The 26,271-nt window shown below is 32.5% G+C and overlaps 1 protein-coding gene across 4 annotated transcripts; it reads left to right on the top strand.

Annotated features, from left to right (window-relative positions):
- Positions 1-242: 242 nt before the first annotated feature.
- LOC115889933 (translation initiation factor IF-2-like) lies at positions 243-26,271 on the top strand. 4 transcript variants are annotated; one of them, XM_030910033.1, is made up of 14 exons: positions 243-561; positions 1,628-1,812; positions 4,455-4,625; positions 7,522-7,809; positions 15,040-15,075; positions 19,835-20,049; positions 21,643-21,712; positions 21,767-21,790; positions 21,863-21,871; positions 23,411-23,461; positions 23,652-23,765; positions 24,016-24,225; positions 25,971-26,024; positions 26,087-26,271. In XM_030910033.1, exons 1-14 carry the CDS (start codon positions 404-406, stop codon positions 26,116-26,118), a joined length of 1,617 nt encoding a protein of 538 aa, XP_030765893.1. In that variant the 5' UTR covers positions 243-403; the 3' UTR covers positions 26,119-26,271. The 4 variants fall into 4 exon arrangements, with proteins under 4 accessions (XP_030765893.1, XP_030765895.1, XP_030765894.1 ...); XM_030910035.1 differs by lacking the exon at positions 15,040-15,075; XM_030910034.1 differs by lacking the exon at positions 21,863-21,871.

Genomic DNA, 26,271 nt, shown 5'->3' with positions numbered 1-26,271 from the left:
TTTTAAGAAAATTTGCTCTTGAAATTATTGCACATGGTGCACAGGGTGTTTTAAAGATAGAAAAACTCTTCGATTAACCCTGTATAAAAGTTCCAATACTAAAGTTTATAATAAACTGAGTATACGAATTAAAGTTTATACATGTATATACAAAAAGAAATATCTTCAGTGGCATAACACCTAATCTCTTTCCCAGAAATGTCATATTCTGTAATTAGTTATCACCAAATATATAACACCAGACGCATAGATCACACCTAGAGCACGTTACGTCTGCGTGACATTTGTGACAAACTCATTAAAATGTGTCAAAATCTTGAAATATTCCGGTAAATAACCAAATAAAAACGATTTGTCAGGCAAAGTATCAAATTTTCCAGTACACAAGCTACATGCATCTGAAATGGATGGCATAACACCACCCTATGGAACGCCTGAAGAGATCCAAGCATGGAACAACATGATGGAGACTATGGTCACGTTCATCAGAGCATCCACCAACCTCATGAACACTATAACGATTAGTATGAACGCGGGGAAAGCTCTACCACAGGAGTCTGAGTTAGTATCCTATTTTACTTTTGCTATTTATTTATTTTAATATTTTACTTTATTTTTTATTGTAATTTTAACCAGAAAGCTTTATGGAAATTTTGATTTCAAAGTAAAGGTGATATGAGACAGTTCACTCGATTTATTTTTCAAACAAGAAATTTTAAATTGATCAAAATATTTCATTAAAATATCAAGATTTTTGTACCACGCTTTTTTATTCAAAATTCTCCGCTCCATGTGAAACAGCACTTTGGATAGTAGCTTGCAGTGGTATGTGTCTACTGCATATTGTTAATGGATCATAATATAGATAATAGGGATAAGATATGTACAGGGTGAGTCAACGATAGACTAAAGTCCATTATCTCATTTGTTTCGAGATTTACAAAAAAATGTTAAATATAAAAGTTATAGGGAAGATTAAGATACACATTTTAAAATTATTATAGAGTATACAGGGTGCTTCAAAAAAGTGTGGCGGATATAACATATGTTTTTTTAAAGGCAACACCCTATTTTTTATTTCATTTTTAGATTCTGCGTAAAATTCTATAACTTTTTTTATATATAACGTTTTATACCTAAAATTAATAGTTTTTGTAATATTTCAATTTGTTTATACAAATGTTAAATTGCAGTGTGGCAAAAAATTGTCAGTGGTACCATTGTTTCTGAAGTTGGAATACCAAAATTTGGTATGAGAGTTCTATAGAGATTAAAAAGAAGATATATGTTATGATATTTTAGTTAAATGCTACAGGGTGTTCAAAATATATTTCTAAATTTCAACTACTTAAAATTAAAAAATCTAAAAATTTTTAAATGGTACACCCTATATATTTTGACTTTTTCTGATAGATTTTGCAAAGCTCTTTTCTACGGAACACCCTGTATATTTTACGTGAATCAGATGCACAATTTAATTGTCTATCAAAGACGATTTTAAGTCTAAAGTCAGCTTTCGAAAAATGACTTAAAATCAAGTGACTTAAGTCCGATTAAGATTTAAATCAAAAAAAGACTTTTCTGAAATTTCTATTTGTGTAATTCGCAAATAAAAAAACTTGCTCAGGTGCGAGGAGGCATGTGAAGTGTGTAAATCAGCTCGAACCAAGCCCAAGTGCGGAGTATGTCCAGCAGGCAGAGATGATCTAAGTGATGCCAGCAAAAAGGGCGGATCTAAGGTCTTATTTATCATACCCTCCGACACCGATGAAACTGGAGATACACCTTCAAACAAACAAATTGTGGCACCAGGTACAAAAGAGTAATATTTCTATTTTTTATGGAAATATTTCGATATATCAATAATTGCCAACTCATCTAAATTTTTTTTAATAAAATTTAAGATTTTTTAATTAAAAAAAATCTTGTAGCTAATAATACCGGGTCTTTTTAAAAAGTAGCTCACTCCTATAATTTTTTTATTCTTTCAGATAAAAAAATGCGACTTTGCATGTTCGTGTATGACATAAATGAGGATTGGCTCCAAAAAAGTTTTATGGGTATTTCGCCACTGTAAGAAAATCTAGAAAATAAAATAATTATTTCTTGTAAACACTGTCACAAATTACCTATAACAGATGCGAAAGAAAGCGACTGCATCGGAAACCGTTTGGCAAACCCGACACGCCTATTGAGTGGTGTAAATACACCAGTCGTTTAGTCCGGAAACCCATGTCGTGTCGTCTTCGCTTGCCGGAGTGCCATAGTGCGTGGTTATATGTTTCTTTTTAAAAACGCGTGTAGGATTTTTGTTGAACTTTTGAACTGTTATTTCTAAGTTTTGCTAATTTGTATATCTTATTTAGAATGGAATGCAAATATGTTTATTTATAAGGAAAAAAAAGATATTTATAGTATAAAAAATTAATTTATTTAACAAAATTTAATTAAAAATGTGACAAAATAGTTACCTTTCTATTGGTTCTATCGGACTTTTTTCGACTATATAAATCTTTATTTGTAAACTTTAATACATCAAATATTTTCAATCTAATAAATCATTTAATGATGTAAATAAGAGGAAATTTCTCACATGGGTGGTTAAATTTTATAGTTTTCATTATAGCAAACAGCCTCTGAGAAATGTTTTCAACTCAAAATGCCTTTAATTATGTTTGACTACATCATTAAAAAGGGTCTTCAAATACATGAATGTGATATTTGTCTAAAATTTGCAAAAGAATCCGAATCTCTGGATAACTCGAAATTATTTACTCATTTAAAAGCCTTTGATCATGAAAGTGGAAAAATTTGTTCATTCTATTTACAGGATGGAAAAATTATTTATATTAAATTTTGACGAGTTTCGCACTGAATAAAACATTCAGAGGCTGTTTGATATAATGAAAACTATAGAATTTTACCACCCATGTGAGAAATTTCCTCTTATTTACATCATTAAATTATTTATTAGATTGAAAATACATATTTTATGCATTAAAGTTTACAAATAAAGATTTATATAGTCAAAAAAGTCCGATAGAACCAATAAAAAAGTAACTATTTTGTCACATCTTTAATTAAATTTTGTTAAAAAAATTAATTTTTTATACTATAAATATCTTTTTTTTCCTAATCTCTTACGAACTGATATAATATGACGAGCAATCTATTAAATTACTGTGAGATTATATGCCTCGATAACATATTGGTGCAGATTATTTTCACCCAAATAAATAATAACCCAAACTATACATTGATGCGGATTGTCTATGAACTCTTTCTGAAGGTCACAGAAACCTGAACGCGTAATTCGGTGTTCTTTCGCATCTGTTATAGGTAATTTGTGACACTGTTGCGTTAATCTAACGGAGACTAATTGTCAGCAGTGGTTTACTAATAAACAAATTTGTATAACGGACAAAAAATGCTTAACGTTTCGAGAAGTATATCTCTTCCCGTCGTCGCGTCGGAAGCAAAAAAAAACAAAAAGAACCAAGAAAAAAAATATTTAAAACATCTAATATGCAGCAACTATTCGAGAACACTTTAGTTTTTTTTAAACAGATACGTCTACAAAAACCGTTGACGTTCTATGAAAATGACATTATATCAATTAAAACTTTAAAATTAACAATTACTACCTGATAAAAAGCTTCAAACTTCCTGTACGATTATCTTTTAATTTGTTTTTAATTTTTACGTATGTTATGTTTATTTATGTTGTGTTCTTTAAAATCAAAGAAGCGATTGCCATACATCACTAACATCTACAGATGCATGAGCAATACATTTATTTTTATTAGATTGTATTAAAAATGCCTTTTTCATTTTTCTTTTAGGGGCTATCTCTTTCTTTAAGCTTCTTTCATTATAATTTTGTTGTTAAAATCGCGTTGTTAAAAGCTACTCTGTGTCCTGGGTCCCATGAATGCGGACAAATCTTAGATTTGTAAAAATCGCCATTTTTTAAATAATCTTTATATTCTTATTTCCCCTTGGTGATTTTTGCATTATTTGATAGAAAATGGCATTCATTAACCGGAAAAGACATGAATAATATTAGACGATCAAATCTATTTTCCCAATAAGCATGCTCCTTGATTAAAAATTAATGGTTTTAACGCAACCACAGCACTCTAGGTAGAAATTTAAATTACGATTTTTTTAAAACAAAAATTTCAAAATTTGACATATGATATTTCATTCTATTCAGACTGAAATACCAAGGGTGCTAAAATAAATACCAAGGGTTCCATTTAAAAATCAAAAGTTGTAGTGCTTTCCGGTGAAACAGGAACCGAACGATAATAATTGAATATGTCAATCAATCCTAATTTATGTCATGTACTAACATACCGAATCTCGTTTTGTTACCTGAAAAAATAAGAAAGTTATAGGGGGGAGTCAATTTTGAGAAACATCCGATATAATCTATTTTCAACGGCTTTTAGAGAAAGATATCATACCGGAAGAACTGGAAGCTTCAGAACAACAACAGGTCAAAGAAGCACATGCAGAAGCTCCTAATGTAGAACAGGGTAACGAAGAAATAGATGCGGAGGCGGGAAAGCCTCCAAGCAAAGAAGGTAGTGCCTCTGAAGCAACTCCAGCAGAACAATCAAGTAAGGAACCATTTAAAATTAAAACTAAAAGAAATTCGGCCTTCCATTGTCTTTATTTTGCTTATCCGGATTTTTTTTAAAATCAATTTTATTTTTTCCTGGCGTTACTTTTTAGGAAATTAAAAAACTAATTGCACATTCTCATTGCCACTTTATTAGGCTTATCTGGAAGTATTTTTAGATTTTTAAATAAGCTGATAATTTGTAAGATACAGAGGCCAACGTAATTTTTTTAAATACGGACCTGCATTTTTTATTTCAGATTTTGAAAGAACTCGGCCTCCTGAGTACAATGCTATGCCACACTTAATATATTTTATTATTTTATTTTATTTTTTATCTTTTTTTTTGTTTCGGACATTTGAACGTAATTTATTTAAACTAATTTCAAGTCCGGCTCTGTTTTTTTTTAAGATTTAATCTATTCATCGTTACAATATTGATAAACTTTCAAACTTAACAATGATGTGGGGTAAAACATTGAATACGGAAAATGAAATGCAATAACTAAAAGGGCGTCATTAATAAAAGGTAAATCAATACATTTCAACATTTACAATAAAGACTACAAAATGCATTCGGAACTATAACAAGAAGTTATGTTCAAAGAGCTATAAATAAGATAGAAAAATAAAATAAATAAATTTGTGCATTAGGGAGGGTGGTAACCCTTTCGAATATGTAGATCATTAGAAACTAGTTTGTAGAAGTTGATTTATGTATAATAACTCCGATTAATACACACACCAGAAAAATCTAGGGATATCATTTTATTAAAGTTAAAAATAAATGTTTTGAATAAACAACCACATATTTGTAGGCCGATTCTTTCTACTTCGATTGAAACGAAGTAGTCGCACTAGTTATTTCTAAATTTGGGATATTTGCAGAAGTGTTTGGTGCATTTTTTGTCAAATGTATAAAAAGCACCTAGCATCAATTGTTAGAATTTACCCTGTACTGGCTAGGTTTTTATGATAACTGGCCAGAATTCATTCAAATAACTCTGTTTAGTATTAAACGACATTATGGAGCGTAGACATCTTAACAGAGACGAAATGCTAAGGGCCATGGGTATGCTTGAAGCTGGAATGCGCCAAATCGACGTAGCTAGAGCATTAAATACAAAGCAAAGTGTAATATCGCGATTAAGTGCACGCTACCGTGAAAGTGGTGATGTTGCTGAAAGGCGCACAAGGCGACATCGCATTACTACCCCTCACCAAGATCATTTTTTACAATTAAATGCTCGACGCCGACGGCTCTTACAGCACCAGAGCTTAGTTTAATTCTCGAGGAAAGACATAATGTAACCATTAGTCCTGACACTGTTCGCAATAGATTAAGAGAGGTCAACTTAAGAAGCAGACGCCCCTGGAGAGCTCAACCCTTAACGAGAGGAAATCGAGAGGTACGATATTTGTGGGCTCAAGATCATGTTCAGTGGTCGAATGAACAATGGGCCAATGTTTTCTTCACGGATGAGTCACACTTTGGAATTCATCCGGATTCGAGAAGGCTTAGGGTATAGAGAGAACCGGGAAATCTTATTCGGTTGGATCATGTTCAGGAAGTGCACCCTTATCAAGGTGGAACAGTTATGGTCCGGGGAGGAGTCCAGTTAGGCCAAAAAACCGATCTCGTTTTTCTAGAAAGGTTTCTAACAGGAATCACATATCGTGATTTAATTCTTGAGCCTGTCGTGTTACCATATGCCAAGGATTTTGGGAGAAACTTCATTCTCATGCATGACAATGTACGGCCTCATACAACCAGAGTGGTAAGTGAGTTTAACAATGCTCATCAATTAAACATCTTACCCTGGCCGGCACAATCTCCTGACCTCAACCCCATCGAGCACGTATGGGACGCGGTCCAAAGAAGAATTTTCAGAATGGGTATGCCTCGTGAAACTCGTAGGGATCTGGTTCGGGCCGTGAATGCAGCGTGGCAGGCTGTACCTCAAGATCGACAACCTGATCAGGAGCATGGAGAGACGATGTAGGGCTGTAATGAACAGTAGAGGAGGCCATACCCTTTATTAAGTAAAAATGGTTTTATCTTTTTTTTAATTCACAGTATTTTTTTGAGTTCAATAAAAATCAAGGTAAATTTGAAAAATTCGGTAAATTTCGCTTTTTATTTCCAATACGTATTGTAAACTATTTGTTTATTTTAATTTTATTATATCAGAAATGCAAATAATAAAATTACTGACGATGGCTGGATAAAATTGTAATATCCCTAGTTGTAATATCCCTAGACTTTTCCGGGGTGTGTATTATGAATATTATTAGATCGTACACTGAGATTTCAAATTCACAATAAAAAATGTTAAAAATAATACTTAAATTGCTGACTTGGATATTATTGATTTGAATCTTTCAATTCGCTCGATTTTCCTTATTCAATGTTAAATAGCTCTAATCAATATTGTTACGATGAATATAATCAGATTAAATGATTTAAAAAACCAGAGTCGTACTTAAAATTTTTTAAAATAATAAATAAATATTTTTGTTGTTGTTAAGGTACCCAAAACAAAAAAAAAGTATAAAGTGTGGCATATCATTGTACTCACGAGACCGAGTTCTTTCAAAATCCGAAATAAAAAATGCAGGTCCATATTTAAAAAAGTTAAGTTGACCTCTGTATCTCACAAATTATCAGCTAATTTGAAAATCTTAAAGTACTATGAGATAGCCCTAATAAAGTGGCTATGAGAATGTGTAATTAGTTTTTTGATTTTTGCAACTTTGTCCCAATTTAACCATCTTCGTATCTATTACGGTTTCCGAGATACCAATGCTCGTACCTCGAATTTGTAGCACCCTGTATAGATATCCGGATTCAAGAACATAATATAATAATTTAATTCGTATACTTTCGTCTCTAGTGCCAGAGCCACAACCGACGGAACCGAGTGAGGAAGCTGGTCCGGATAGTACCCAACCAAGTAGTACCCCGTCTAGTAAGGGACACAGTAGTAATATTGTGGTACCCCTGCAACCCGTGGGACCGCCTAGTAGGGGTGCTAGTGGTACCGGTCCTGGAAGAGTTCACAGTGGTACAGCAAAAGCGGGAGCACAGCCTGGTAGGGAGCCTAGTGCTACTACAAAGCCAGGGGGCGATACTAAAAGTTGTGTTTGTGCCACTATAAGAGCCAAAAGGCTGGAAGAGCAAGGTATTTAAGTAGTTCCTTAATCGTTGAAAACAATTATTATATACAGGGTGTGAAAAATAATTTGCTAGACTAGTGGGTGATACAATGGATAAAAATAAACGAAAAAGTTACTATGAACATGCGCCATAAGATGTTACATGAGGGAGTTACAGACCTTGAAAGAGTTTAGTCATAGAAAGTATAGTCTGTCCAACAACAAGATCATTGACAGTGATTGATGTGTCTGTCATTTTAATTTCAAAGTAGTTTATTTTATTTTACAAAGAAATAAGTTGGTACAATTGGTACGCATAGCAGGAAATTAATATATTTAAAATTTGACTGACAAGTGATTACTGAAAGAATGTAATCCAGTTATTTTATTTAAAAAAATGGTTTGTGTTAATATAAAACAAACAAGAACAAAACACCACATACCGAAAAATATAAAAAGAACTATTTCTTACTTTCAAGCTCCAAGAAACTTCCCGCATTTATCAATATAACTTATGTACAATATTACACAAATGTGTAATATTCCACAGGAATAAATAAAACAACATAACCAGATTTTACCAGATCATTACCAGATTTTATACCTTAAGGTTGATTAATTAACTTTAATCTTAATTTTTTTAAACCAGTACCTTTTGACATTATTTTCCTGCAGTACTAAAATACATTATTTACCTATCGTGTGATGTCGATATTTTACAGCTACTCCAGTTTTTAGTATATGTTTAGTACGATCCTTGTACCATATACGAGATGCACTTATCTTTGACGATATGGTATATAAACTTTATTGATGATAACTGTATTGGTGTATAAGACTTTCTACCTGGGCAGCGAGTATTAACTATAAACTGTGCTCTGGGTCTACAGTTAATTTTCCCTCGATTTTTCCTCCATTTGACTTCAAAAGACACAAAATACACGTAATAACACGAATCAAAACGCATCATCTTCCAAAACGCAGATATTTGACATAAGTTGACACAAAATTATAACCCATAATTTGGCAACACTTTGACAAGCCTCAAAAATCTAAAGGCGAGTTCATACGCATCGGCGTCCGTTTGTCGTTCATCGTTCCGTCAAACCAACAAAATTGAAATATGATCTATCATAGAAATAAACCAATAAAACTGGTTAAAGACAACAGGAGACGACGCATGACGGATTTATATTTGAACCCATCCTATGTAAACTTAAAAAATATTAGAAACTTTTTTTAGTAAAATAAATAGATTGGTATGGGACGTCATCTGCTTTTCTTCTGCCATTGTCTGTCGAAATCTTCCTGAGAAAAAAAAACAGAGTATTACACTATTCACTTTGGCATTAAAATGTGTGTAAGAATACCACATTTTACAAGAAAAACGGTTACGAATGTTTTTAGAAAATGACAGAATATATTATTTTTATCTATCCTTTCAAGGGCTATAATTTCCTCGGGAAGCATCTTAGCGTATACAGGGTGAGTTTCCGACGATGTTCTCTATGGGTATCTCGGAAACTATTGGAGATAGAAAGTCGGTTAAATGGGAAAAGAATTGCAGTTTTGTGAGGTCATAAACATGCGCCTTTCAGATCTTTGAAAAAGTTCATGGGTTACTAGATATTTCGAAAAAAAAACAAATTTCGGCTATTTCAAAAATTGTCCCTAATTCCATTATAATCTATTTTAGACAAAAAGGTTTCAGATAAAAGTTGTAGATAATCACATCCTTAATGAGACTGTGTTTTCCGTTTTTTTCTAAAGCCTGTCATTTTTGACATATGACACAAACATATGTTTTTTAAAATGGAAACCATAGTTGGCCATGCCTTCATAAAAAGCGCCATTTTTTAAGCTTTTCAGAGATATAAACAATAACATGTTTTCTTTTTTTGAATTACTGAGTTATAGCCAATTTTTATATTTTTTGCCTAATTTCACGTAGTTAGCCATGGAAAAAAGTTCAATTGTCGTTGTTATCAGAACTGAATTTATAATAACCTGGAAGAATTCGGTATGTTCGCGCGTCCAAAAGACAAAAATCTCGAGATAAATGAAGCTGCTCAGATAAATGTACTAGCGTGTGTCGATCAAAATCCCTCAATATCAACCCGCCAAGCTGCAGTTAAGCGGGAACTTCTCAGAGGATCGTAGTTAAAACTTTAACAATAAGCTCAACCAGTTCTGCACGTGGTTTAGAAATATGTGTATAGAAGACCCCGACTTTAAATTTAAAGTGCTTTGGACAGATGAGACAAGGTTTACTAATTGTGGATTATTTAACAGACATAACGAGCATATCTGGGCCCAATAAAATCCCCGTAATTTAGAGCAGAGAAGACCACAAATTAAATTTGGTTTTAATGTTTGGTGTTGAATTATTGGATCAACTGTTCTTGGGCCATACATTTTCGAAGATACATTGACAGGTGAACGTTACTAAAGTTTTTTAGAGAACGGTTTACAAGACATCTTAGAGAATTTAAATTTGGAGACCCGCGCATCAATAAAGTGGTTCCAACATGACGGAGCTCCCCCACATAATGAAAGACATGTAAAAAATTATTTAGATAATAATTTTGCGAATTCATGGATAGGAAGAGGTGTAACTGTAAATAACTTAAAGTGTATGTAGTTTTTTAGATATTAGTATTAGTTTAATTTGTTTAATGTATATTTTAAAGAACCTTTTAATGAAATATTCTGTCTTTTTACATGTTATAATTAATAATAGAGTAAGAATACCATGCCAACTAAGTGAAATAAGTCAAAAAAGACAAAAATTGGCCATAACTCGGTAATTTAAAAAACAAAACATGTTATTGTGTATATCTGTGAAAAGCTTAAAAAATGGCGCTTTTTATGAAGTCATGGCCAACTATGGCTTCCATTTAAAAAAACACATGTTTGTGTCATATGTCAAAAATGACAGGCTTTAGAAAAAAACGGAAAACACAGTCTCATTCAGGATATTATTATCTACAACTTTTATCTGAAACCTTTTATAATGGAATTAGGGACAATTTTTGAAATAGCCGAAATTTGTTTTTTTCGAAATATCTAGTAACCCATGAACTTTTTCAAAAATCTGAAAAGCGCATGTTTATGACCCCACAAAACTGCAATTCTTTCCCAATTTAACCGACTTTCTATCTCCAATAGTTTCCGAGATACCCATAGAGAACATTGTAGGAAACTCACCCTGTATGTTAATAGGAACTTTTTCTTTTATACAGGATGTCTCAGAAATAAGTGCTGATATTTTAACTGGTATATTTCGATCCCAGAAACAAGCCTATGGGTTTTTTTTGTGAAGAAAAATTATTGAAAATTTTAAATTTTTCTTGACATTTTCCGGAAAATTTTAAAAAACTTTTTAGTGTTACTTGAGATTTCTCTACGGTGTATCTAAACTTTGCAGTGTTGCAAATTTAAAATATCTGCACCTGTTTCTGGGACACCCTGTATTTATAGGTAGAATCACCCACTGACGTGCGGTACGCTATTTTTTACTCAGTGTATAATGATTGTTTAATCAATATAGAGGGTGTTTCACGCAATTAGTTTCTTAAAAGCTTTTTAGAATGTAAATTATGATACAAAATTGTGAATATTTTAATTTATTGTCAATTACAGACGTTCATTCTTTCTTAAATATTTTTTAATTTGCTAGAAAGTTTTTTCAAAATCATTATATCAGCCATTGTTAGTCACAGAATAACAATATTTTTAGTAGTCCAAGATATTAGATAATGATTAACGCGGTATTCTGAAGGGAAATCGGAAATGCCTGAAAAAATGGAAAATATTTTAGAAAGAAAGAATACCTGGAAATATCCTTCACTCTAAAGCTTCACTCAGAATGCAATTTTGCTTTGCAATTAGTGGTTTCAATTACATTTTATACTGTCTAGTTTACGATCATTCCCAATGCCTATAAAACACACAATTGAAATTAATAGAATATCGTAGCAACAGCTTGCGTAGTCAGTTGTATCCATAGAGAAAGCCTAATATTTAAAGTATTTAGCTTATAAAATAATCAGCTTTTGATTGCTAACCACAATAATTTCTCTTGACGGAAGATAATCAAAGGCCAAAATGACATTTCTCGCAAATTTTGAAGTATAATTAGTGTAAAAACATAGACAAACAAATAAAAAGAGACTGGCAAATTAAATGGTAAAGAGAGGGACAACGTTCCCGTAGCGCAACTCAGGACGCAAAATTTCGTTCTATTTATGTTGATCTGCGCATTGCCTCTATTGGGCCCACTATCTCATTCTAATATAACAAGAGAGAAAGAAGCGGCCATATAAAACGTAATTTCTAAATAGAAATTAGAACAATCGACTTTCGTTTTCGTCATCATGACAACCAAGATGACAACATCATGACAATTCGTCATGCATAGATAAATGCAACAAGTTTAGATTGGAAAGCCCGTAAAAATTTTGGATCGCGAAATTATTTTGGGTCGCGACCGTTATACGCGATCTGGCGCTGCTATAGCGGTCGCTAAGAACAACGGCAAACAAAAACAGAAATAATTTTCTCTTGTCAAAGTCAGAATCTTCAAAAATCATAATAATCTTTCAAAATCTAAACCGCCCTCATTAAAGAAATTCCGAAAAGTGTTTATAACGTCCATTTTCAAAGTAATTATTGCTATCTTGTGAGTTTAATTCAAGTTTTATTTACTCCAGCCGGTGATAATTGTGAAAAAGTGGCATTAAAAACTTAAAAAGCTGTGCTGTGAACTGTGAACTGCAAAAACCATCGTGGATCGTGGCATAACGTCGGTTTCCAATGTTTCCTAGGTATTTCATACATGCGTCCTTATATAAAATAAAGTTTCTTGTATGCAACACCCTATATTTTATTTATAAAATTAAACCTTTGAATAAGAAGACTAAGGAAGGAGCATAATGCTATCCATGTATTCATGCACGGTGGGCGGAAAAGCCACCATAAAAGCTCTCTAGGGTGGGGATCCTTGACAGTTCTGTTTGACGATTCATTTGACACATTTGAATTTGATTTGAAATTTTGTGGATTTGTCAGTCTTTACGGAGCTGATTTTATGTTATTTATTATTTATTCTACTACTGATAGTTGTATAAAAGGTAGTAAATCTAGATGGAAATTGTGGCAGAACTTAAATTAACAGTGACACTATCGCGATTTATCGAAAAGACTAAAATAGTTGGTCGTGTAGCGTGCGGTAGATCTCGGCAAAAATTGAGTGAAATAATGGAACAACTTTTCGCTAGTAAGTGACTATATAATAGACATACGTGTAGTAAACCGATCATTTATGAAATTCACTTAAATTAACTAAATTATATATTTTTCTTGCATTTTAGCTTTTATTTATTACTTGTCAAAGATTAGATGTCAAAGGAATTTAGATACGTTAATTTGACTTAGCTGCTTCAGTAGCGTATCGGATGTTTGTGTTAATAAATACTTATTATAACTTATCTATTTTTTATTAGAATTATATATTTTTATAACAATTTTAATAAATACCAACATTTATTCACTAACGTAAAATAAAACAACAAATTATTGAGTCTACCCCACGTCTACCCTACATCATAGTTTTACATTTTTTAAATAAAATTAGAACGACACTGATAAACCGGAATTTAAGTCGGCCATATTTGAGGCCCATCGCGGTGTACCTAAGATTTTTGATATGCTCCTTCCTTAGTCTTCTTATTCAAAGAATTAAACGAAAATAATAATAAATTTGAATAAACAATATTTGGCGATATAATTCCGGAAAAAGCCGAACCGCTCCGAAATTTTCAAAAGTTTTGGGTCGCGACCGTTGCAAGAATAGCGCCAAATAGTGTTTACATTGTCCTTATGGGCACTTTCCAATCTAAACTTGTTTCATTTATCTATGTCGTCATGTTTGTTAATTTTTCTTTTGGTGATTTACCTTTTTTTCTAAACTCTCCATTTTATTGACTTATGAATATGGATAGGGAACAAATTCCTTTGTTCCATATAGGTATTTATATTTTGTTACTTATAATTTTAGGTTACACCATTTGTTATTTTATTTGCTGCAGGAGCCAGTATCATCTATTTTTTATATGTATTGGTGCTCCCTTTCTCTGATAGATATGTTAAAGACACCCGGTAAAATAAAAGTAAGTAATTATATTTATTATCTTATTAAGAAAAAAGTAAAAGTAGTAGTGTCAAAAATATTTCAAACCTCTCTTAACATAACAAATTAATACAATTAATTTTTTTAATTTTTTGGGTAGGTAGTTTATAGCTAGTTTATAGTAACCAGAAACTTTATTAATATACCTATTTTACTTTTGTTTTAGGATTAAAACTGAACTTGAAAATGGTTTAGGATCATGATTCTCGTAAAGTCTTCTTTGCTTGGATATTCTCTTTGTTATCGCAATTAGGCAGTTTTTTCGAAAATGAGATTTTTAATGCTCTTTAAAAAAATTGGCCGATCGTTTCCTGCAACAGTCAGTTCTTCTGCATTTAAAATTGGTAGGTGGGTGGAATAAACACTGTTATTTTTTTTTATTATATTATAAAAAGTTTATTTATTTTTATGTATAAATAAATATGTTAATAAAACAGTACAATTTTTGCTTTTTTTATAATTTCCCTTATAATAGTAGTATTCTTTCGTTCTGAAAGAAACTGCAAATTTTCACTTACACTGATTTATTCCCCACACCACGTTCCTTTTACGTGGTATAGGGAATAAATCAGTTTAAGTGAAAATTTTCAGTTTCAGAATGAAAGAATATTACTAATAATGGCTAATTTAAATTTTCCGCCAGCCAGAATGTGCGATAATGTCTTACGATACGTTTTATATCTATCTCTTTCTTTTTCATATAAAGCACACATAATAAAGAAAGATAGCAATAAAGACGTACGTGCTGCCATAGTCTTGTTATTCTGAGTACGGGACCGCGGTCCCACTCTTTACCATGAGATTTGTCAGTCTCTTTTTATTTGTTTGTCTATGTGTAAAAGTTAAAAGTTTGGTAACTGTTTCTACTAACTGAAAATCTCCACCACTAATTTTGACGTTCTGAATGCTTACAATGAAATTAAAGGAACAAACTTGTACGCTAATTGAAACCACTAATTTATTCTACTAATTGCGAGGTTCTGAATAAAGCTTTACATCCACATCACAAAAAAACTTTTAATTAAACAGTTGGATGAAAAACCCTGTATAAATAATGTTTTTGTAGAGGCTAAAGAAGGAAAACCAGAGGACCAAGTTCAAGGTTCGTAATTTTTTTTACCAATAACCGATACTTCTAATTTTTGTTTGTTCTACGAGTAAAATGGTTAATCCCGTTTACAGCGTTTTCAGATGAAGCGGAGCGTCCGCGACGGAGCGTCCGCAACTTCGAGCAAGTACCATGAGTTTATATGAACAATTTCACATGGGCGCTATTGCTCCGTCCGACGGCTATCTTGAAAAAACACGACGGACGGTCAGTCGCATGTGAAAGCGCTATTATACTTTCCCAAATTTCAACATTTTGAAAAAATAGAGCTTTAATTAAAATTCTATCACTATCAATCTATCAAAAAATGAAAACGAAATTATATTGCCATAGAAACGCGTCGATTTTCAGGACTTACAGGATGGTCCAAACTGTAGGTATTCTGGAAAATTCGGCATTATATTCTCCAGATAAAAATAAGTAAAAAAGTCCGTATAATAGTCCTAAAATAGTAGTTTTGGAGATACAGGGTGTAGAAGTTTCATTTTTATTTCGATTTTTTCCAAAAAATAATTTCTTGAGTAACCTCAATATTTGGATAAAAATTGGTATAGTCTGTGAAACGAATAACTTTGAATTTGACAGTTCCCGCGGGCTTTTCTAGTGTTAATTTTAATAGGTTAGCAACTTGCGGCCATGCTGACGCAATGCCGTCTCTAGTAGAACAGCCTCGGAGCGAGATTTATGACGTCACGCTAACATAATTATACCTTATATTTGACTATGGCTGAAATCGTACTCCATAGTCAATGTAGATAGTTTTAGTGTTAAGAATAATAATTTTAAAAATATGTGGTCATCTTTTGACAAGTTTATATTAGTTTATTAATTGCAGTAAACATTATGTGGTTTGTGGTGTGAATATTTTATATGCAATTTTTTGGATTATATTCGACACTATTTTTTTATATGACACAACACTGATGAAGGCTATAATGTTAGCCGAAACGTTTTTTTAAACCAAAAAAATAATGAAAACCCAAATGAAAACTTAATCAGCGTTTTTCCCGTACCTAAATCCCAAGAAAATCAAAAATTTTATACAATAATTTTACATTATAAAATGACAGCGATCTTTATTTCATAGCCATCGCTGACGCATTTTTTTCTATGATATTGTATTATTTGCAAATATAATTTTTCGAACATTGATACTTGCAAAATATATGTACATATAAATTTTGTGAATGCAAATAATAATACATCACTATTAGTAGATATTGAATGTTTTTTGTTAAATTTGGTCGATTTTCAAACCTCGAAATTTAAAATATATTTTACATTTTCCCCATTATCTTATGTACCTACCTATTCATTATTTGTATATTATAAAGCATTTGCTGCATTTGTATGGTTCATAGTTTATTTGCCAAAGTATTTATTACTATAAATAGGTATATATTATATTTATTAACTGTATATTTTATGTAAACTATATCATTTTTAAAATACAAACCAAAAATACGAGGAATAATTATGTTTTCCATGTATTCTACAACATCCTACTACAACAATCCGTATCTAATTAGCGTGACGTCATAAATCTCGCTCCGAGGCTGTTCTATTAGAGACGGCATTGGTCTGATATTTAGAAATGTCAAAAGCTGATGACATTTTACTTTTGACAATTATGCCATTTTGTGTTGATTTTTGCAAGAAGAGGAAGAACTGTCACTTGTTTTATTATTTTCCTTTTCTATTTCACGAAAGTAAAAAGAGTTACCTATCTGATTCGTTCAGGCACTCAATTTAAAGAATACTTAAAGAATATCAGTAACTTTTTTGACAGAGGGATTTTATATTTGTCATGTTGGTAAAAAATAACGGTCAAAATTCAAAGTTATTCATTTTATAGACTATATCTGGGAATTTTTTGACATGAGAAATTTGATTTTGATGTCAATATAACTCCAATTTGTAGGGGGCGCCACCTAACATGTGTCTTAACGGTTTTGAAGAGTAATAACTTTTCGTCCGTAACTGTATAAAACTACTGAGTGAAAAAATATATATTTTTTGAAAAAATAGATTATTTTTGTAAAAAATGTCTGTTAAAAATCGCTACGAGCAACCGTTCTCCAGATATTTAGAATGGAAATAGTCAATAAATGTCGTTAATGACAAAAAAAAATAAACACGTTTAGTAGATAGGTATTTGACTGAACTAATAAATTTGGAAAAATTTTATTTTTTCAAAGAAAATATATTTTCCCCAGGCCCAGAAACATTTCAAATTTATGATTTCAGTCTAATAACTATTTAGTCAATATGTTTAATTTATGTCAATGATGATAGGTATTGATAATTTCGATTCCAAATATCTCGAAAACTATTAGTCGTAGCGATTTTTACCAAGAGACCTTTTTTACGTAAAAAACCTCGTAAATGTATATTTTTTACACAGCAGTTTTATACAGGTACGGATGAAAAGTTATTACTCTTCAAAACAGTTAAAAAAATATGTAGGTGGCGTCCTCTACACGCAGGAGTCATATTGACATCAAAATCAAATTTCTCATGCCAAAAAACACCCAGACACCAATTTTCATCCACAGATCGACGTTAGCTCACAAATTATTAGGAAAAAATCGAAATAGAAATGAAACTTCTCCACCCTGTATCTCCGAAACTAAGCGTTTTAGGACATATAGTGTGACCAACGGATCTGTAGCTACGGGGTATCGGCAGGGGAACGCAGTTGTAAACAAAACACGCCCAATTTCATTCATAAAATAGGCATGGGCGTACGGTGTTATATGAAAATAATGTGTATCATAAATATAATACTCAGATTAATAATTTTTTTCAAAAACTTTATGCTGTTTGAATCGTTACTGTTGAGTTAGCAGATAAACACTAAAAGCTTTTATTAAAGCTCCTTAAATATTTTGAATCATTTTATTATTGTGTTGTTAATATAAGAGAAGAAATAATTACAGCTGGGGTTTGGAACCTTTGGTGTTACACAGCAAAATAAACACTAAATCAGTACAATACACCAAAACACTTTTAATTTTACACTGGACGCACGTTTCGCTAACCATGTCTGCCATCAGCAGATGATCAAGACGTCTTGAGGGTATATTTATTTATATATCTGTACTAACTATATTTTTTTTCTATAATACATAATTTTAGATATAACTATTTCCAGCAAAACAAAATCTTGAAAATAGTTAACTTTGGAAGCCTGCAAACAAAACATAATTTTACTCATCAGTAGATCTGATATTGCCTATTACACCAGATATGGTATCGCTTCGCCAGCAGTTTTTAAAGGTTAGGTCATTGTCTACCCATATGTTACATCAAATAGATAATACTTGGCTATATTTTCGAATTTCGCGTATATATATTTATATCTCTCTCTGCAATATAATGGGCCGCTCCATTAATATTTATCTGTTATTTTAACATTTACGCCAAAAAATTCATTTGATTTTAATTAACCCTAAGCGTTTCCCTGCAAAAGGAAAATTCGATTCTTCCTGCAATTTTTGCAAAAGCTTTCTAATTGTGGGGACGAGTTTGAATTCGAGATAAAATCTATTTATCAAATTCCTGACCACTTCGAAAAAAGTCGTTGAGCAGTTTCACGTGGACGTTTCTTTCCAGAGAGGATATCATTTTATCGGGGTTAGTTTTCAACCTTTTTTTTTATCTTCTGTGTGAATTTTTTTATAGCCGATACGCTAACTCCGGTATAAAGAAATATCCGCTCAAGTTTACGTTTAAGCGGCAACTCAAGCGAACTCTCTGTAGCTTCTTCATCGCAAACCCTGTTATGAACACAAGGAAATACACCAAATGAGATTTCATCCACGTTATTATTAACTTACCTATATAAATTAGCTATTATTTCTCTTGTCTGACTATGTAGCGTCTTACCCTAAACAAATTTATTCGTTTTAAAACACAAATATACGATCAAACTTGATAATTAATAATTAAAACTACGAACGAAAAACATTATAACAAGATAACAAAACAATAAAACACAACTTAATTATCAAATATACTAAAAATATAGGAATAAAGTTTGGGATAACGGGTATAAAATAATGAAATAAAGTAATAATGATCAAAAAATGACACCGCCACTGGATATTTCAATAGTATTCAATATTCCTACTCTTTTCAGAAGAGACCGTGAACTTGGGGATAAAACGAAGCGAATGGAAGGCGTAAAAGCCATGGCAACCGCGTGGTAACAAATCCTGTGACGTACTCGCCAATCATGTTCGATGAATAGGCGGCCATGCGCGGCGATGCCGGTTTGCCAATGATATCGTTGAAAATCTTCAACTTTCATAATAGGCAGATTATACAGAATGAAAGAAATAAGTTATTAAATAAAACATATCGAACAATATGAACTACGTTAAAATTCCTTAGTAATATACGTCAGAATATATGCTAAACACATTATATATAATAAAATTTATTAAATTTATAGTTCATGTCTGGCAATTTTGCAATTTTATAGATAAACGTGGCAATATCGATTTTTTTTCTCGCATTCCTTCCGTAGCTACAGATCCGCTGGTCAAACAGTACATTTATACGAACTTTTTTACTTATTTTTATCTGAAGAATATGGTGCCGAAGTTTCCGGAATACAGTTCGGACCACCCTGTATATGAAATGTGTAAACTCGTAATTATACTTTCAAGTCAGTTGAATTCCTGTAACTTGATCCATTCACTTGACTTGGAAAACACGCCTTAATGATATATCAAAAATAAATCTTTAGTTGAGAGAGTGTGCGCGTGCGGACCGACAGAGGGCAACACCGATGCGGAAATGAGGGAAATGATCGAAAAGCTGGCCAACGCTCAGCAGGAAATTTCGGACCTGCAACAGCAGATGGCGAAGCTGCAACGGCTGAGCAGCACGAAAAGGTTCGGGCCTCATGGCGGGCCAAACCCCGCCACTTTGTACAAGGAAATAATGAGGAACAACGAGAGAGTAAGTTAGGTTTAATGCCGGGTCCAGACCAGTCAGACAAAACAACGACAAGACAGAAACATTCACGTTTTACGACAAAATTGCTACAAATCCAATACAATTTTGCGACATTTTTGTCTTATTTTTGTTTTGAATCAAAATTCGGAGACTTTTCAATGTCCCATCTCGAGTCGGTAAAGATGAATGTGTCTATGTTTTGTTCGTATTTTTTATATGTTGTAATAACACTATTATCTTCAAAAGAATATATTAAAACCGAATTATAACAAGAAAACTTTCCTGGACTGGGTCCTTTTGAATTGGATGGCATGTATCCATCAGCAGTTTGCCATTAGCTGAAGAAGTATGATTCTTTGGTTGGCGGTATAAGTTCGTTATTAAATAACATTATTATCTTCAAAAGAAAATATTAAAACCGAATTATAACAAGAAAACTTTCCTGGACTGGATCCTTTTGAACAGGATGGCATGTGCCCATCAGCAGTTTACCATTAGCTGAAGAAGTATGATTCTTGGATTGGGGGGTATAAATTCATTATTAAATAACATTATTATCATCAAAAAAATATACTAAAACCGAATTACAACGAGAAAACTCTCCTGGACTGGTTCCTTTTGAACAGGATGGCATGTGCCCATCAGCAGTATTAACTGAAGAACTATGATTCTTGGATTGGGGGGTATAAATTCATTATTAACTAACATTACTATCAAAAGAATATTATTAAAACCGAATTGTAGCGAAAAAACTTTATTGGACTTGGTCTTTTGAACTGGATGGTCTGTGTCCATCAGCAGTTTATCATTAGCTGAAGAAGTATGATTCTTGGATTGCGGGGTATAAATTCGTTATTAAATAACATTATTATCTTCAAAATAATATATTAACACCGAATTATAATAAGAAAACTTTCCTGGACTGGGTCCTTTTGAACAGGATGGCATGTGCCCATCAGCAGTTTACCATTAGCTGAAGAAGTATGATTCTTGGATTGGGGGGTATAAATTCGTTATTAAATAACATTATTATCATCAAAAAAATATATTAAAACCGACTTATAATAAGAAAACATTCCTGGACTGGGTCCTTTTGAACTGGAAGGTATGTGTCCATCAGCAGTTTACCATTAGCTGAAGAAGTATGATTCTTGAGTTGGGGGACATAAATTCATTAATAAATAACATTATTATCTACAAAAGAATATATTAAAACCGAATTATAACAAGAAAACTTTTCTAGACTGAGTCCTTTTGAACTGGATGGCATGTGTCCATCAGCAGTTTACTATTAGCTGAAGAAGTACGATTCTTGAGTTGGGGAATATAAATTCATTAATAAATAACACTATTATCTTCAAAAGAATATATTAAAACCGAATTATAACAAGAAATATTTCCTGGACTGGGTCCTTTTGAACTGGAAGGCATGTGTCTATCAGCAGTTTATCATTAGCTGAAGAAGTATGATTCTTGAGTTGGGGGATATAAATTAATACTTTTGTGACGTTCGAGAAAAAAACTTAACTTTTAATTGTTTTGTTTCCTGCTACGGCAGATTTAATAATATATTTCTAAATTATTTTCTTTTTATAGTCCTATGGTGGAAGCCCATTGCCACCAGGTAGACCATATCCGCCTAATTTGAGACAAAAGTTATCATCAAGTAAATTGCAATAAAAATATTTATACGAATAGTTAAAAATGTTTATATTTTCAGGTGGTTTTGGAACTACTACGAGAGGTATAGTATTATTTTTAATATTACTTTTAATATTTTCTTAAATTTAATCTTTGTATTTGTATTTCTTCACAGGTAACGCAAGTAAGTATTGTTCAGCTATCTGTAATTGTGGATAGAATGATTAAAGATACAGATTTTAGTGTGTAATCTTAGAACTTAAGTTAAAAACAGTTTAATAGTAATCATTTAAATTTTTCATACAAAAGAAAAACAGTAGAGCTTTATTCAGAACCTCGAATTAGTAGAATAAATTACTGGTGTCAAATGTCATTTATTCTTACGAGTTTACGATCATTTTTTATATCTAAAAAACACTATTAAAATTAATAGAATATCCTAGCAACAGCTTCTAGTAGTCAGTTGTATCCATAGAGAAAGCCTAATATTTAGCTTATAAAACAATAAACTTCTTGACTTCTAAAAGACCTTGCAATTTGCAGACGACCAGGCCATAATTGCAAACGACAAAGATGACATGGAATATATGGTGCGGAAAATAATTGAAGAATATGCTAAAGGGGTCTCACAGTAAATACAGAAAAAACAAAATACCTTCCAATTGGAGCTAATACAGAAAATCTTATTTTAGACAATAATATGGAAATTAGGGCATGTGAAGATTACAGGTACCTGGGATCGATATTTACAGGAGATGGAACGGACAATAGAGAAATAAACAACAGAGTAATACAAGCACGAAGAGTTATCAGATGCATAAATGGCATTCTATGGAGCACTGAAATTACAAAAAACAGGAAATATAATATATACAAGACACTAGTTAAAAGCATATTACTCTATGGATGTGAAACATGGCGACTCACTGAAAGGAATAAAAGGAAATTAGAGACAACAGAAATGAACGCGATTAGAAGAGCAATGAGAATTTCACGGAGGGATAAGATCAGAAATGAAGACATTAGACAACAGATGGGAATAGAGGGAACAATAGTAAATGATAATAGAACAAAAACAATTAATATGGTACGACCACGTTCAGAGAATGCACAATGAAAGAATTCCAAAACAAGTCATTCATTGGATACCACCTGGTAAACGAAAGAGAGGACGTCCCAAGAAAACATGGATGGAAGGAATAAGAAGGTCGATGAGCGAGAAAAATCTGACCGAAGATCGATGCGAAAATCGCACAGGGTGGAAGTTAGGCATCGGACAACGTCGTAGGACGTTCTGACCTGAATTTATATTATATATAACAATAAACTTTTGATGTTTAACCAAATTTTGTCTTGACAGATGAAAATCAAAGGCCAAAATGACATTCGTCGCAAATTTTGAAGTATAATTAATGGAAAAGTTAAAAGTTTATTAACTTCTTCCACTAATTGAAAATTCCTACCACTAATTTTAACTTCTACGCTAATTGAAACCACTAATTTAGTCCACTAATTGGGAGGTTTTGAATGAAACTTAATAGAAACCACTAATTTATTCCACTAATTTTGGGGTCCTGAATGAAACTTAACTTTCTTTATGCTCTAATCATTATTTTTAAAAAAACTCAAAATATTACACATTGAAACCTAAACTGAACTATCTGGTTCAATAATAACTAAGAAACATTTTAGAATAAATTGTCTTGAAATCTTCCAATTTTAGCATTTGCTCCACCCTTTAATTCGACCATGTCACCGCCTCCTGGAGGACAAGGTAAACCATTTTTGATTATTTACAAAGATACATTATAATGATATCAGTAAAACAAAGTGTCATCTTTGTTCAGCTATCCTAAACGCTAAAACAGTCTTTATTACTTTTTATAATAATATAAAAATCTATGTTTGCAACAATTTGGGCAGTAACTGAAAAAAAATGATTTAAATGCTATATTATTCAACAGCAACGGTGAACGCGAACAGAACAACTTATGCAGAACGCCCTGGTGATGCCCTGCCCATGAACTTACATTGTAGACAAGGAGGACCATGCCCCTCAAAAAGTGCCAATAATACTGGTAAAATTTACCTAAAAAAAACTTATAGTTAATCAAAATATTTACTTTTTTATTTTTATTTTTAGAATTTTCACAAATTATATCTACTTCCTAACACTTTTAAAATAATTGAAATAATTTTACAGTAAACACTTTTAATATGAAAAATATTCAGGATTTTCTATGTTCATAATGAAATATGGTAGCCACTATGTGCCCTTTCAGGTTCAAAGAATAAAAAATAAATTTCATTGTTTTTTTTCAATTTTAGGTACCTGGTCACAGAATACGGCTGAACAATATTCTAGTTATCCAAACTATCAGGGGACTTCGGTGGCAGGTATGCCACCAGGCCAGCAAACTATGCCATTTAGTCCACAACCTCCGGCATTCGGTGGGCAACAGCCTAAGTCGTTTGGTCAACAACACATGCCCATCGGTCCCCAAATACCATATGGTCCACAAGGGCCTATGTCACAAGGTAATTTGAACCTAACGTATCGACACAGATTATAATCTTTGTTTTTTCTTTATTGTTTTTCGTGGTTCCAATTTTCGGAATCGGGCACTAGTTAGGTGACTAGTTTGCGCACATAGCACGCCCACTTATGGCCTCTAAAATTGTGCACAGCGCCTGACCGGCACAGTTATTAGAGAGATATCGGAAAACCGAATAGCGTCCAGTATTTACGCGTAGTACGATATGCGCGAGTCAATTTTTAACGCAACACCCGCTAATAACGTTACCGCCTGACGTAATTTGCGGATCAATTACACCAAACGCTCTTTCTAAATAACCTCTGATAACGTTTAAAAATTACTTAAATGGGCATGTGCGGGTATTTGACAACCGGAGCCGGCCGGCGACAAGAACGATAAACTAATAGGATTGCTCATCCTCATAAGACGTACGTTCGCCTCTTCCCGCGCTTCAGCTGACAGTTGTGACGTCATTGTAGCCCTTGTCAAAGCCTTCGTGGCCTTGTCATGATAGTGTGTATTATTAGTTGCCTATGGTAAACTTATAAAAATAACAGCTGAGAAATTTTGAGTTAATTATTTTGTCAATTTTAAATGTGAAAAAGGTGTCTTTAAAGTTTTAGAGCTATGAGTGTATAAATACGTTCATTTTGTGTTGTGGATTGTGACAAAGTGCATACTAAGTGCCCACGATTTTGTTTATTAATTATTTTAAAGCAAAATATGGAAGTACTCTAAAAAGAATGCATGGCAAAAGGTGATGCTGGGAACTGCTGTTCTTAAAAATGCATTATCCGAGTATTTAATAGCATTTATACAGTTAATTTTCTATACTGCATTCATATAAGGTGTTTAAATAAATAAACTAAATAATGCACGTTTTGCATTCGGTAACCAATAATGCACGTGTGTTTTATTGGTTGCCGGATAAGGACTAATAACCATGACAAGGGCTACAATGACGTCACAAAGCGAGTAGTTTTCGCATGCACCTGGCGGACATTTTTGGCTGAATGAGCAGCCCTATTAGGTTAACTGTTCTTGGGCCGGCGAGATCTTTTATTTTAGGTTATGTTTGAATTGTTTTGAATTATTACTTTAGTTTTATTAGGTAATTTGATATTTAACTAGCTGGGATTAGTTTTAATTAAATAAATATGGCCCAAAATATGGATTCCACCTCTTCCAATACTAAAGAACCTATAAAGAGTCTTAGGTTTACAGCAGATGACGACTTAGCCCTTCTAAGAGAATTTGTTGCTTGTTGCCCTAAACCCACTGGCAGACGTTGAACAATAAAGCACTGGAAATAAGCACTTTAGCCCTTAAAATACCTAGTGAACAAAACAATTTCAAAGTTTTAAATTCAAAGTTAGGTTAAGTTTAAATAGCGGACGCGACGCGATCAGAATTCTTTCCGATCCGATAACTATAAATGAAGAGAGTTAATACCACCTCACGCAAAGGAAATAACACCTGGCCTTATTAACGTCCATGCACGCTATTCGGTTTAGCGATATCTCTCTATTACGCTGTTTATTGTTATTTTATGCGAGTTTATTTTTGCGCACAGAAAATTTGACTCGTTTGCACATCGTCATAAAAAACAACTATCGTACCACGAATTAGGGACAAGATTTTTATCTGTATACTTATAGGATACCTAATCTGTGGTATCGATATCATTTTTTGCTTTATTCTTTTTCCGTATCTTTAATTTTTTAACTGAGATAATTTGCTTTTCAGAACCACGCAGGGTAATTGTTGAATGCAGACGATCACAAACGGGACCAGGCGAAGGTACAAAATAGCTATCTCAACAAACAATATGTTCCTAAAATGTAATATACTTTCTGTTTCAGTTTTTGATGATCCAAATCAACAATACAATTAAGTGAGAAGCAATACAAAGGAACAAAGGAAGAATTTCATATTACTGCCCACTGTGTCTGTCTGATGTTATGTTTAATAAACACTTTTCGATAAATAATACTATACAATTGCTATTATTAAAATAAAGTTTTTTGAAATCGTGAGGTTCAATGTA

The sequence above is a fragment of the Sitophilus oryzae genome, unplaced genomic scaffold (genome assembly GCF_002938485.1).
Source record: "Sitophilus oryzae breed Bouriz unplaced genomic scaffold, Soryzae_2.0 scaffold_857_pilon_pilon, whole genome shotgun sequence".
In the NCBI taxonomy this organism is placed as follows: Eukaryota; Metazoa; Arthropoda; class Insecta; order Coleoptera; family Curculionidae; genus Sitophilus; species Sitophilus oryzae.
The sequence above is the reverse complement of the archived record's forward strand: the minus strand, read 5'-3'. Positions and strand labels throughout refer to the sequence as shown.